Source organism: Rhinoraja longicauda, chromosome 34 (assembly GCF_053455715.1).
Source record: "Rhinoraja longicauda isolate Sanriku21f chromosome 34, sRhiLon1.1, whole genome shotgun sequence".
Taxonomy (NCBI): domain Eukaryota; kingdom Metazoa; phylum Chordata; class Chondrichthyes; order Rajiformes; family Arhynchobatidae; genus Rhinoraja; species Rhinoraja longicauda.
The window spans coordinates 7805800-7819403 of NC_135986.1; the positions used below are offsets into that span (position 1 = coordinate 7805800).

General features: G+C 50.8%; 1 protein-coding gene across 1 annotated transcript in view; it reads right to left on the reverse strand.

The window, feature by feature from the left end:
• The window catches only part of LOC144609313 (misshapen-like kinase 1), a 174738-nt gene that overhangs the window by 23096 nt on the left and 138038 nt on the right, over positions 1 to 13604 (reverse strand). Inside the window, 1 exon segment of the mRNA XM_078427744.1 lies at positions 5412 to 5500. Coding sequence (XP_078283870.1) covers positions 5412 to 5500 — 89 coding nt within the window.

A 13604-nucleotide genomic window follows, 5' to 3' on the forward strand; every position in this document is an offset into this window, starting at 1 on the left:
GGGAGAGAGAGAGGAATAAAGAGGGGGAGAGTGAGAGGGGGAAAAGGAGAGAGAAAAGAGAGGGAGAGAGGGATAAAGAGAGTGGAGAGGGAGAGGAGAGGGGAAGAAGGGGACGGAGAGGAAGGAGAGAGGGCGGGGGAAAAGGAGAGAGGAAGGAGAGGGACAAAGAGGGTGAGGAGAGGGAGCGATAGAGAAAGGGGAGAGGGAGAGAGAGAAGGGTGGAGAGGGAAGAGGGAGGGAGAGAGGGGGAGAGGGAGAGAAATAGAGAGAGGGGGGGGAAGAGGGGGAGAGAGAGAGAGAGGGAGGGATGCATTTACATTTACTTCCAAACCCCAGCGCTAAGCGAGATTGACCCTAGGTGCAGTGCACATTGATCATCAACCATAAAGCCACGACGTTGGAACATAGAATGGCACTAACCTCGCCTATTGCCCTCTTATAGCTCTGCAGGTTTGCAAAGTTTGGCAGGCAAAAGGAAAGAAGGCAGACAGTTAAACATGAGCAAACACGAAGGTAATTCATATACAACATTGCCGCTCAAACAACTATAATGACATTTCTATCAAAGAAACACTAAAGAGACTTGACAATTTGGGAATAAATTTGCATGGCACTCATAGTTAACACAGGTTGCCTTAGATCATTCCAGAATTCAATAGCTTATATTCAAAACGGGTGGCGCGACGGTAGAGTTGCCGCCTTACAGCGCTTGCAACGCCAGAGACCCGGGTTCCATCCCGACTAGAGGCGCTGTCTGTACGCAGTCTTACGTTCCCCGGATGGGGGTTTCTCCGAGATCTTCGGTTTCTTCCCGCACTCCAAAGACGTGCAGGTTAGTGGGTTGATTGGCTTGGTACAAATGTAAATCGTCCCTCGTGTGTGTAGGACAGTGTTAGTGTGCGGGGATCGCTGGTGGGCGCGGACCCGGTGGGCCGAAGGGCCTGTTTCCGTGCTGTATTTCTAAACTAAACTAAACTACTGGGCTTGCCGTGAATGTCAAATATTCTCCATTATTTTGTTATCTTGGGCAGACAGTTGGCAGATGATTACTTGTTCATATGACATCGGTTAGTCACCGCTCTTGGTTGCATGAATAAGGCCCTTGAGAAGGCTTGGGTAGAATACAAAGCATAATGCTCGAACATTTACAAAGTACAGCAACATGAAACACGTGTACCAGCTTCAGCAGGTCACAGAGCCATAGAATGATACAGTGTGGAAACAGGCCCTCCGGCCCAACTTGCCCACACCAGCCAACATGTTCCAGCTACACTAGTCCCACCTGCCTGCGTTTGGTCCATATCCCTCCAAACCTGTCCTAACCATGTACCTTTCTAACTGTTTCTTAAACGTTGGGATAGTCCCAGCCTCAACTACCTCCTCCGGCAGCTTTAGAAAGAAGGCAAGTAGGAACTTCTTTAGTCAGAGGGGAGTTAATCCGTGGGTCTCATTGTGGAGGCCAAGTCAGTGGATATTTTTAAGGCAGAGATATTCAGATTCTTGTTTAGAACGGGTGTCAAGGGTTATGGGGAGAAGGCAGGAAATTGGGATTACGAGGCAGAGATCAGTCATGATTGAATGGTGGGGTAGACTCGATGGGCCGAATGGCCTAATTCTACTTCGAAAACTTGTGAACTTGTTCCATACACCCACCACCCTTTATGTGAAAAGGTTATCCCTCAGATTCCTATTAAATGTTTTCCCCTTCATCTTAAACCTATGTCCTCTGGTCCTCGATTCACCTACTCTGGGCAAGAGACTCTCTGCATCTACCCGGTCTATTCCTCCCATGATTTAAGGTCAAACCAAGATCCCAGAGCTGTTATGGTGACACACGTTCAAGATTGTGCAGAGATGGGAACAACTTTATCCAAGATCACAAGAAATCGCAGAGAATTGTGGACACAGCCCAGACCATCACACAAACCAACCTCCCTTCCACCGACTCCATCTACACCTCACGCTGCCTTGGCAAGGCCAGCAGCCCAGACCATCACACAAACCAACCACCCTTCCACCGACTCCATCTACACCTCACGCTGCCTCGGCAAGGCCAGCAGCATCATCAAGGACCAGTCTCACCCCCGGCCACTCCCTATTCTCCCCTCTCCCATCGGGGCAAGAGGTACAGAAGTGTGGAAACGCACACCTCCAGATTCAGGGACAGTTTCTTCCCGGCTGTTATCAGGCAACTGAACCATCCCACCACAACCAGAGAGCAGTGCTGAACTACTATCTACCTCATTGGAGACCCTCGGACTATCCTCGATCGGACTTTATTGGCTTTACCTTGCACTAAACGTTATTCCCTTATCATGTATCTGTACACTGTGGACGGCTCGATTGCGATCATGTATTCGGCTGACTGGTTAGCAGACAACAGAAGCTTTTCACTGTACGTTGGTACACGTGACAATAAACTAATTCAAAGAGTTGCAGCTTGTAGTGGCAGGTCCTGCACTGCAGGTGTCACCATCGAGCTGGAGCTGGAGCTGGACTGGCTGGTGAATCAGTGATCCTGAGGTACTGTCGATCGTCGTGATTCACACAGCTCCAGGGGACAGACTCTACTACAGTTTGTGCAAAGAGTGCATTTAACTCTGTACATCTTATGAAACTTGCTGCTTAAAGAGACCATCTCTCCTTCTGAGGCAGAAAACAAAACTGCCGGAGAATGGGCAGAGGGAGAGTTGCTGCCTCACAATAGACAATAGGTGCAGGAGGAGGCCATTCGGCCCTTCGAGCCTGTACGCACCGCCATTCAATGTGATCATGGCTGATCATTCACAATCAGTACCCCGTTCCTGCCTTCTCCCCATACCCCCTGACTCCGCTATCCTTAAGAGCTCTATCTAGCTCTCTCTTGAATACATTCAGAGAATTGGCCTCCACTGCCTTCTGAGGCAGATAATTCCACAGATTCACAACTCTCTGACTGAAAAAGTTTTTCCTCATCTCCGTTCTAAATGGCCGACCCCTTATTCTTAAACTGTGGCCCCTTGTTCTGGACTCCCCCAACATCGGGAACATGTTTCCTGCCTCTAACGTGTCCAACCCCTTAATAATCTTATACGTTTCGATAAGATCCCCTCTCACCCTTCTAATGGCACCAAAGAACAAATGCAACTGTGGAGAGGTGCAGACAATGGTGACCTACTGATGTGGTGGAGAGACATGCACTATGGACGATCTCCACAGAAGCAGAGATGTGGCACTGGCTGTGGCAAAGCGATTGAGGGAGTGCAGCGTCGGTTTACCAGTTTAATTCCCTGAATGGCGGGACTGTCATGTGTTGATAGACTGGAGCGACTAGGCTTGTATACACTGGAATTTAGAAGGAGAAAAGATATAGGTGTTTCGGGTCAAGACCCTTCTTCAGTGAGGGGCACTGAGGGGCGGGCCTCTTGTTATTTGTTCTCATCCTATCAAGAGAGAGCTAGATAGAGCTCTTAAGGATAGCGGGGTCAGGGGGTATGGGGAGAGGGCAGGAACGGGTTACTGATTGAGAATGATCAGCCATGATCACATTGAATGGCGGTGCATACAGGCTCGAAGGGCCGAATGGCCTCTTCCTGCACCTATTGTCTATTGTCTATCAGGGTATTTACCACATCCGACGCACGCCTTGCCTTCCTTTTCTGCAACTGCAAACCAATGTTTTCTCTCTTTCCCAGTTGTAACAGCACGCCACAAACGCTTTTCACAGTACCTCGGTACACTTGACAATAAACGAAACAAACTAGATTCTATGATCTGAAGCATGAGCTGTTTCTACTTCCACCGGTGCTGTCGAACCCACCGACCGGGTGCTTCCAGCATTCTTTGCTTTTCCTTCAGATTCTTTTAATTTTCTTCCCCTTTGGTCTAAATCTGGTTTAGTTTAGACGTACAGCCGCGGAAACAAGCCCTTCGGACCACCGCGTCCGCGCCGACCCGCGATCCCCGCAGGTCAACAGACTCGGGACAATTTACATTTACACCAAACCAATTATCCTACAAACCTGCACGTCTTTGGAGTGTGGGAGGAAACCGAAGATCTCGGAGAAAACCCATGCAGGTCACGGGGAGAACGTACAAACTCCGTACAGACAGCGCCCGTGGTCGGGATGGAACCCGGGTCTCTGGCGCTGTGAGGCGGCAACTCTACCGCTGCGCCACCGTGCCGCCCTTTCTTGGCCACCATTAGAGTGCAAAACATTCGAGCGTACAGCAGTGCTGAACTATTATCTACCTCATTGGTGATCCTCGGACTATCTTTGATGGGACTTTCCTTGCACTAAACGTTATTCCCTTATCATGTAAATGGATCGATTGTGATCATGTATTGTCTTTCCGTTGACTGGTTGGCATGCGACAACTGCATCCTTCTGCAGTTGTACAGGGCCCTGGTGAGACCACACCTGCAGTATTGTGTGCAGTTTTGGTCTCCTAATTTGAGGAAGGACGTCCTTGCTATTGAGGGAGTACAGCGTAGGTTCACGAGATTAATCCCCGGGATGGAGGGTTTGTCATATGAGGAAAGACTGGAAAGACTGGGCTTGTATTCACTGGAGTTTAGAAGGATGAGAAGGGGATCTTATCGAAACATATAAGATTATTAAGGGGTTGGACACGTTAGAGGCAGAAAACATGTTCCCAATGTTGGGGGAGTCCAGAACCAGGGGCCACAGTTTAAAAATAAGGGGCAGGCCATTTAGAACGGAGATGAGGAAAAACTTTTTCAGTCAGAGAGTTGTGAATCTGTGGAATTCTCTGCCTCAGAGGGCAGTGGAGGCCAATTCTCTGAATGCATTCAAGAGAGAGCTCTTAAGGATAGCGGAGTCAGGGGGTATGGGGAGAAGGCAGGAACGGGGTACTGATTGAGAATGATCAGCCATGATCACATTGAATGGCGGTGCTGGCTCGAAGGGCCGAATGTCCTCCTCCTGCACCTATTGTCTATTGTCTATTGGGATGTTATAGAAACGTATAAAATTATAAAAGGACTGGGACAAGCTAGATGCAGGAAAAATGTTCCAAATGTTGGGCGAGTCCAGAACCAGGGGCCACACACTGTCTAAGAATAAAGGCGAGTCCATTTAAAACTGAGGTGATAAGAGGCTTTTACACCCAGAGAGTTGTGAATCTGTGGAATTCTCCGCCACAGAGGGCAGTGGAGGCCGATTCACTGGATGGATTTAAGAGAGAGTTAGACAGAGCTCTAGGGGCTAGTGGAATCAAGGGATATGGGGAGAAGGCAGGCACGGGTTACTGATTGTGGATGATCAGCCATGATCACAATGAATGGCGGTGCTGGCTGGAAGGGCCGAGTGGCCTCCTCCTGCACCTGTTGTCTGTGTTTCTATGTAAAAGCTTTCCACTGTACCTCGGCACATGTGACAACAAATGGAATAAATAAATAAATAACCGACCGGTGACTTTAGGTGCATTCGGTACTTACAGCGGGTCTGCTGGGTCGTGAGGTAGTCCGGATCTCCTCGGGCTTTCCCCGGCTCACATCCTGGGAGATGAGCGGTGAGCCTTCGGGCTGAGTGGCCGCTGTGGCTGGGGGAAGGGGTGGAAGCAGGAATGGGTAACAAGTCAACAGCGGCCAGGTGGTCACATGGAAACACCACTGAGAAAAGCCCAGCAAGGCTCACCCCGTCACACAATAATCCCAGCCTGCCACCTCCAACCCAGTCAGCTTGTTTACTTTAGTTTGGAGATACAGCGCCGAAACAGGCCCTTCGGCCGGCCCACCAACCAGCGATCCCCGCACACTAAAACCGTCCTACACTGGGGACAACCTTTACATTCATACCAAGCCAATTAGCCTACAAACCTTAACACCGTAACACCATTCTACACTGGGGACAACCTTTACATTCATACCAAGCCAATTAGCCTCCAAACCCAACTGTCTTTGGAGTGTGGGAGGAACGTAAAGTCAACCAGTCAACGGAAAGACAATACATGATCACAATCGATCCATTTACATGATAAGGGAATAATGTTTAGTGCAAGGTAAAGTCCGATCAAAGATAGTCCGAGGGTCACCAATGAGGTAGATTGTAGTTCAGGACTGCTGTGCGCTCGAATGTTTTGCACTCTAATGGTGGCCAAGAAAGGGCGGCATGGTGGCGCAGCGGTAGAGTTGCCGCCTCACAGCGAATGCAGCGCCGGAGACTCAGGTTCCATCCTGACTACGGGCGTTGTCTGTACGGAGTTTGGACGTTCTCCCCGTGACCTGCATGGGTTTTCTCCGAGATCTTCGGTTTCCTCCCACACTCCAAAGACGTACAGGTATGTAGGTTAATTGACTGGGTAAATGTAAAAATTGTCCCTAGTGTGTGTAGGATAGTGTTAATGTGCGGGGATCGCTGGGCGGCGCGGACCCGGTGGGCCGAAGGGGCTGTTTCTGCGCTGTATCTCTAAATCTAAAAAAAATAATCATCTAAAAAACCCACGCAGGCCACAGGGAGTATGTACAAAGCCGTTGTTACAGAAGAGCTTGCTCCAGAAAGGACGAAGAAATGACAACATTAATTGTGAATGTCAAATGCCTTTTCATTGGCTATTTTCAAAAGCCTGCAAATAGCCACGCGGCACGGTGGCGCGGTGGTAGAGTTGCCGCCTCACCGCGCCAGAGACCCGGGCTCCACCCCCACCACGGGCGCCGTCTGTACGGAGTTTGTACATTCTCCCCGTGACCCGCGTGGGTTTTGTCCGGGATCTTCCGTTTCCTCCCACACTCCAAAGACGTGCAGCTTTGTAGGTTAACTGGCCTCGGTAAAAATGTGTAAATGTTAAATTGTCTCTGGTGCGTGTTAGTGTGCGGGGATGGCAGGTCGGTGCAGAATCGGTGGGCCGAAGGGCTTGTTTCCACGCTGTATCTCTAAACTAAACTAAACCAATCCTGCGTGCCAATATAAACACTGTGCCAAGTGCAGCCTGTAGGTCATTAGGTCTACAGCAGAGGAATAGAGCCCTCGACACCCCCCCCCCCCCCCGAGGCACATTGGCATTAGTGCTCCCTGAGGATCTACCCCTGTGAAGCTTAATTCAACACATGCAGCACATCGTCCCATTTCTTCTCTCTCCTGCACTCCATCTAGGCTATTTCACTCTGCACCTCCATGGGGTGGCAATTTCTCACACTCTGTGGTAAAATAGTTCCTCCTCATTTCCTTTCTGAAAGTATGTCCTTTTATTCCTTTAATGCCCTCTGGTCCTAGACTCTCCCACTAGTGGAAACATCCTCTCCACATCCACTCTATCCAGGCCGCTCACTATTCGGCAAGTTTCAATAAGGGCCCCCTTCATTCTTCTAAACTCCAAGGAGCAAATTACTCCATTCGGCCCATCAAGTCTACTCCGCCATTCAATCATGGCTGATCTATCTCTCCCTCCTAACCCCATTGTCCTGCCTTCTCCCCATATCCCCTGACACCCGCACTAATCAAGAATCTAACAATGCCCGCCTTAAAAATATCCATTGACTTGGCCTCCACAGCCGTCTGTGGTAAAGAATTCCACAGATTCAGCACCCTGTGACTAAAGAAATTCCTCCTCACCTCCTTTCTGAAGGAACGTCCTTTATTCCTGAGGCTGTGCCCTCTGGTCCTAGACTCTCCCCCTAGTGGAAACATCCTCTCCACATCCACTCTATCCAGGCCGCTCACTATTCGGCAAATTTCAATAAGGCCCCCCTTCATTCTTCTAAAATCCAGCAAGTAATCTACAACCTCAGTTTGCCCTCAAGCTAAAATGTTTTCTCCACATCTACTCTGCCAAAGCTTGACATAATTTTAAAGACTTCTATCATCATCTCTTAGCTTTCTCTTTGCTACTGAATAACTCAGCAGGTCAGGCAGCATCTCTGGAGAAAAAGGAGAGGGTCGGGGTCCTTCTTCAGTCTGAGAAGGGACCCGACCCGAAACGTCACCTATCCTATACAGCACTTTGGTCAACGTGGGTTGTTTTTAAATGTGCTTTACAAATAAAATTGACTTGACTTGAAGATGGTACTGAAAACACACAGGAATCCAATTCTTCTCCCCTCTCCCATCAGGCAAAAGATACAGAAGTGTGAAAACGGACACGTCCAGATTCAGAGACGGTTTCTTCCCGGCTGTTATCAGGCAACTGAACCATCCTACCACAACCAGAGAGCGGTCCAGAGCTACCATCTACCTCATTGGAGACCCGCGGACTACCTTTGATTGGACTTCACCTTGCACCAAACGTCCTTCACGTTATTCCCTTTATCATATTCAGGTGCCCCCTGACTTACGATGCTTCGACTTACGATATTTCAACTTTGCGATGGTTCAAACGGCAGCGATCCTTAGCGAGCCACCGCCTGCTTCCGGCCACGTGATCGCGTGTATTAAATGCATTCCAGCTTACGATACTTTCGGTTTACGACGGGTTTCTAGGAACGTGACCCCCATCATAAGTCGAGGAGCACCTGTACCTCTAGACTGTGGATGGTTCGATTGTTCATAAGTGATAGCAGCAGAATTAGGCCATTCGGCCCATCAAGTCCACTCCGCCATTCAATCATGGCCGGTCTATCTTTCCCCTCTCAACCCCTCTCTCCTGCCTTATCCCTATAAACCCCCGACACCCTGCATATAATCATGTATTGTCTTTCGAAGGTAATTATTCACAAAATGCTGGAGTAACTCAGCATCTCAGGAGAGAAGGAATGGGCGACGTTTCGGGTCGAGACCCTTCTTCAGACTGATGTCAGGGGGGCGGGACAAAGGAAGGATATAGGTGGAGACAGGAAGATAGAGAGAGAACTGGGAAGGGGAGGGGACGGGAGGGACAGAGGAACTATCTAAAGTTGGAGAAGTCAATGTTCATACCACTGGGCTGCAAGCTGCCCAGGCGAAATATGAGGTGCTGTTCCTCCAATTTGCGCTGGGCCTCACTATGGCACTGGAAGAGGCCCATGACAGGAAGGTCAGACTGGGAGTGGGAGTTGAAGTGCTGAGCCACCGGAAGATCAGGTTGGTTAAGGTGTTGAGCGAAGCGATCGCCGAGCCTGCGTTTGGTTTCGCCGATGTAGAGAAGTTGACATTCTAGAGCAGCGGATGCAATAGATGAGGTTGGAGGAGGTGCAGGTGAACCTCTGTCTCACCTGGAAAGACTGTTTGGGTCCTTGGATGGAGTCGAAGGGGGAGGTAAAGGGACAGGTGTTGCATCTCGTGCCGTTGCAGGGGAAAGTGCCCGGGGATGGGGCGGTTTGGGTAGGAAGGGACGAGTGGACCAGGGAGTTACGGAGGGAACGGTCTCTGCGGAACGCAGAAAGGGGAGGGGATGGGAAGATCTGGCCAGTGGTGGGGTCTTCCACTGACTCCCAGTTCTCCCTCTATCTTCCTGTCTCCACCTATATCCTTCCTTTGTCCCGCCCCCCTGATATCAGACTGAAGAAGGGTCTCGACCCAAAACATCGCCCATTCCTTCTCTCCTGAAATGCGGCCTGACCCGCTGAGTTACTCCAGCATTTTGTGAATAAATACCTTCGATTTGTACCAGCATCTGCAGTTATTTTCTTACACTATGTATTGTCTTTCCGCTGACTGGATAGCACTCAACAAAAGCTTTTCACTGTACCCCGGTACTGTGACCGTAAACTGAACAGTACTTGAAACCAGCGTCCGTACTTGTAATTCTGTTGCGCTCCATTGACCCGGTGCCAAGTACTCGGTGGGGGCCGATCTGTGGAAGGCTCTCCGCCCGTTCCCATCCTGGCTCAATCCTGCGCAGGTCCGGATTGCTGAAACCACATCAAGTCATTCGTGATTAAATAACCCCACAGCTTGTGCAAAATGACTGCGCGTTTCATGATCGTGACGGATGAGAGGGGATCTTATTGAAACGTATAAGATTACTAATCCTTGAGTGTCATTCACTGTCGTGCTGAGGAATTGCAGCATTTTGGGATGAGATAATAGTAAACCACCATCTGCAGTTCCTTCCTACAGTTTAAACACCCGTTTGCCAGTTTAGATGAATTCAAGAAATTGGAATTTAGAAGGATGAGAGGAGATCTTATCGAAACGTATAAGATTATTAAGGGGTTGGACACGTTAGAGGCAGGAAACATGTTCCCAATGTTGGGGGAGTCCAGAACAAGGGGCCACAGTTTAAGAATAAGGGGTAGGGGGGAAGTTGCATTGGATTTACGGGAGGGGGTCTCGGAGGGGAGGGCGCTCCTCAAACTGCGGAGCATGCTGGGACAATACAGCTCCCTCCCTCTCCCCCGTGACACACTGGCCAACCTGAGGAGCACCTTCAGCAACAGGCTGGTCCCACCAACATGCACCACACAACGCCACAGGAGATCCTTCTTCCCTGTGGCTATCAAACTCAATAGAAAATAGGTGCAGGAGGAGGCCATTTGGCCCTTCGAGCCAGCACCGCCATTCACTGTGATCATAATAATAATAATAATAATACATTTTATTTATATAGCGCTTTTCATATACTCAAAGACGCTTTACAGAGATTTTGAGAACATAGGGAAATGAATAAATAGATAAATAAGTAAATAAATAAATGAACAGAGAAAGGAGACAGAAGGTGAGGTGACCTTCAGTGGTTGAAGGCAGTACTGAACAGGTGAGACTTCAGCGATGTTTTGAATGTGGTGAGTGTGGAGGAGTCTCTAACGGTTTGGGGTAGTGAGTTCCATAGGGTGGGAGCAGCGATGGAGAAAGCCCTGTCCCCCCAGGATCTGAGTTTAGTCCGGATGTGGGGGGATTGGAGATTGGCAGCGGCAGAGCGGAGGGTGCAGGTGGGAGTGTGCCTGTGGAGGAGGTCGGTCAGGTAAGATGGGGCCAGGTTATGGAGGGCTTTATAGGTTATGAGGAGGATTTTGTACTGGATTCTCTGGGGGATGGGGAGCCAGTGGAGTTTATAAAGGACGGGGGTGATATGGTCACGGATCGAGGTGTGTGTGTGAGTAGACGGGCAGCGGAGTTTTAAATGTATTGAAGTTTATTGATGATTTTTGAGGGTGCGCCATAGAGGAGGCTGTTGCAGTAGTCCAGACGGGAGGTGATGAAGGCGTGGATGAGGGTTTCTGCAGCTGTGGAGGAGAGGGATGGACGGAGACGGGCAATGTTTTTGAGGTGGAAGAAGGCTGTCTTTGTGATGTGTTTGATCATCCCCAACTCCTCCCCCTTTAGTGGTGGAGTCACTGCGGGCTCGGTGGGCTGATGGGGCCGTTTCCCTGCTGTATCTCTAACGTGGCGGCGCCTAACGTCTGCGGCTCGCTAGCAGTCAGTTCGTCTTTTTTCCTTTTTTTTTGTTTTGTTGTGTGTCGGTGTTGGGATGGTTTTTGTATTTTTTGGGTTGTGTATGTGTGGGGGGTGGTGGTGTGGGTGGTGTGGGGTGGGGGGGGTGGTGGGGGAAACTTTTCTCTTTTAGATCTCTTCCTCACGGCGCAGGGTGCGGCTCGGCCGCGGGGCCTAACATCGCCCGATGCGGCTCGGCCGCTGGACTTTACATCGCCCGGTGCGGCTTGGCCGCTGGACTTAACAGTGCCCGGTGCGGCTCGGCCGCAGGACTTTTCATCGCCCGGTGCGGCTCGGCCGCGGGACTTTTCATCGCCCGGTGCGGCTTGGCCGCGGGACTTTACATCGCTGGTGCGGCTCGGCCGCTGGACATAACAGTGCCCGGTGCAGCTCGGCCACGTAGCCTAACATCGCCCGGTGCGGCTCGGCCGCGGGACTTTACATCGCCCGGCGCAGCTCGGCCGCGGGACTTTTCATCGCTGGTGCGGCTCGGCCGCGGGACTTAACATCGCCCGGTGCGGCTCGGCCGCGGGACTTAACATCGCCCGGTGCGGCTCGGCCGCGGGGCTTTACATCGCTGGTGCGGCTCGGCCGCGGGACTTTTCATCGCTGGTGCGGCTCGGCCGCTGGACTTAACATCGCCCGGTGCGGCTCGGCCGCGGGACTTAACATCGCCCGGTGCGGCTCGGCCGCGGGACTTAACATCGCCCGGTGCGGCTCGGCCGCGGGGCTTTACATCGCTGGTGCGGCTCGGCCGCGGGACTTTTCATCGCTGGTGCGGCTCGGCCGCTGGACTTAACATCGCCCGGTGCGGCTCGGCCGCGGGGCTTTACATCGCTGGTGCGGCTCGGCCGCGGGACTTTTCATCGCTGGTGCGGCTCGGCCGCGGGACTTAACATCGCCCGGTGCGGCTCGACCACGGGACTTAGCTGTGCAAGGCTTGGTCGCGGGGCCTTCCATCGCCCGGTTCGGCCGCGAGACGTTTCAGCGCCCGGTGCGACTCGGCCGCGGGGACTTCCATCCCCTTGCGGGGACTGTGCGGGTCGGTCGGGGACGAGCTGTCTGTCCGTGGGCGTGGGGAAGAGAGTGGAATTTTTGTTGCCTCCATCACAGTGAGGGGGTGTTTGGAGTCACTGTGATGGACGTTTGTGTTGGGGTTATGTGTCTTGTGTTCTTTTTTTGTATGACTGCTATGTAGTTTCGTTCGGTACCTTGGTACCGAATGACAAATAAAGCTCTGTTATACTGTTATACTGTTGTACTAAAACCTGTGCGTAAGGTATGGAGAATACTTATGAAAGCTGGAAGGGATACAACTGGGATACAAAGGGATACCCCCAAAGTTGGGGGAGTCCAGAACCAGGGGCCACACAGACTAAGAATAAAGGGTAGGCCATTGAAAACTGAGATGAGAAAAAAACCCTAATTTGAGGAAGGACATCCTTGTAATTGAGGCAGTGCAGCGTAGGTTCACCAGGTTAATCCCCGGGATGGAGGGACTGTCATACGAGGAAAGATTGGAAATACTTTGCTTGTATTCACTGGAGTTTAGAAGGATGAGAGGGGGATCTTATAGAAACATATAAAATCATAAAAGGACTGGACAAGCTAGATGCAGGAAAAATGTTCCCAATGTTGGGGGAGTCCAGAACCAGGGCCCACACAGTCTAAGAATAGAGGGGAGGCCATTTAAACCTGAGGTGAGAAGGAACTTTTTCACCCAGAGAGTTGTGAATTTGTGGAATTCTCTGCCACAGAGGGCAGTGGAGGCCGATTCACTGGATGGATTTAAAAGAGAGTTAGATAGAGCTCTAGGGGCAAGTGGAATCAAGGGATATGGGGAGAAGGCAGGCACGGGTTACTGATTGTGGACGGTCAGCCATGATCACAATGAATGTCGGTGCTGGCTCGAAGGGCCGAATGGCCTCCTCCTCCACCTATCTTCCACGTTTTCTATGTTAACTGTTACCGCATCGAGTCATTGGCATTACCTTGCACGTGGCGCCTGTCCTGGGCGGTTTAGCAAAGCGCTGCTGCTATTCAATGCTGTGGCTATGGAGGTCGTTCTTTGAGGAACCTTCAGCCAAAAACAAAAACACAGTTCAATGCAGTTTACAAGAACAAGCCCACCCTGGATTATGCGTGGATTTACGGCTGTGAGATCTCGTGTGTGGCTTCATCTTTCTCTGGTGGACAACTACACCTTGGACTTGTAGGAAAAAAAACTGCAGATGCTGGTAAAAATCGAAGGTAGACACAAAGGATATTCTTGCTATCGAGGGCGTGCAGCGTAGTTTTACCAGGTTAATTCCCGGA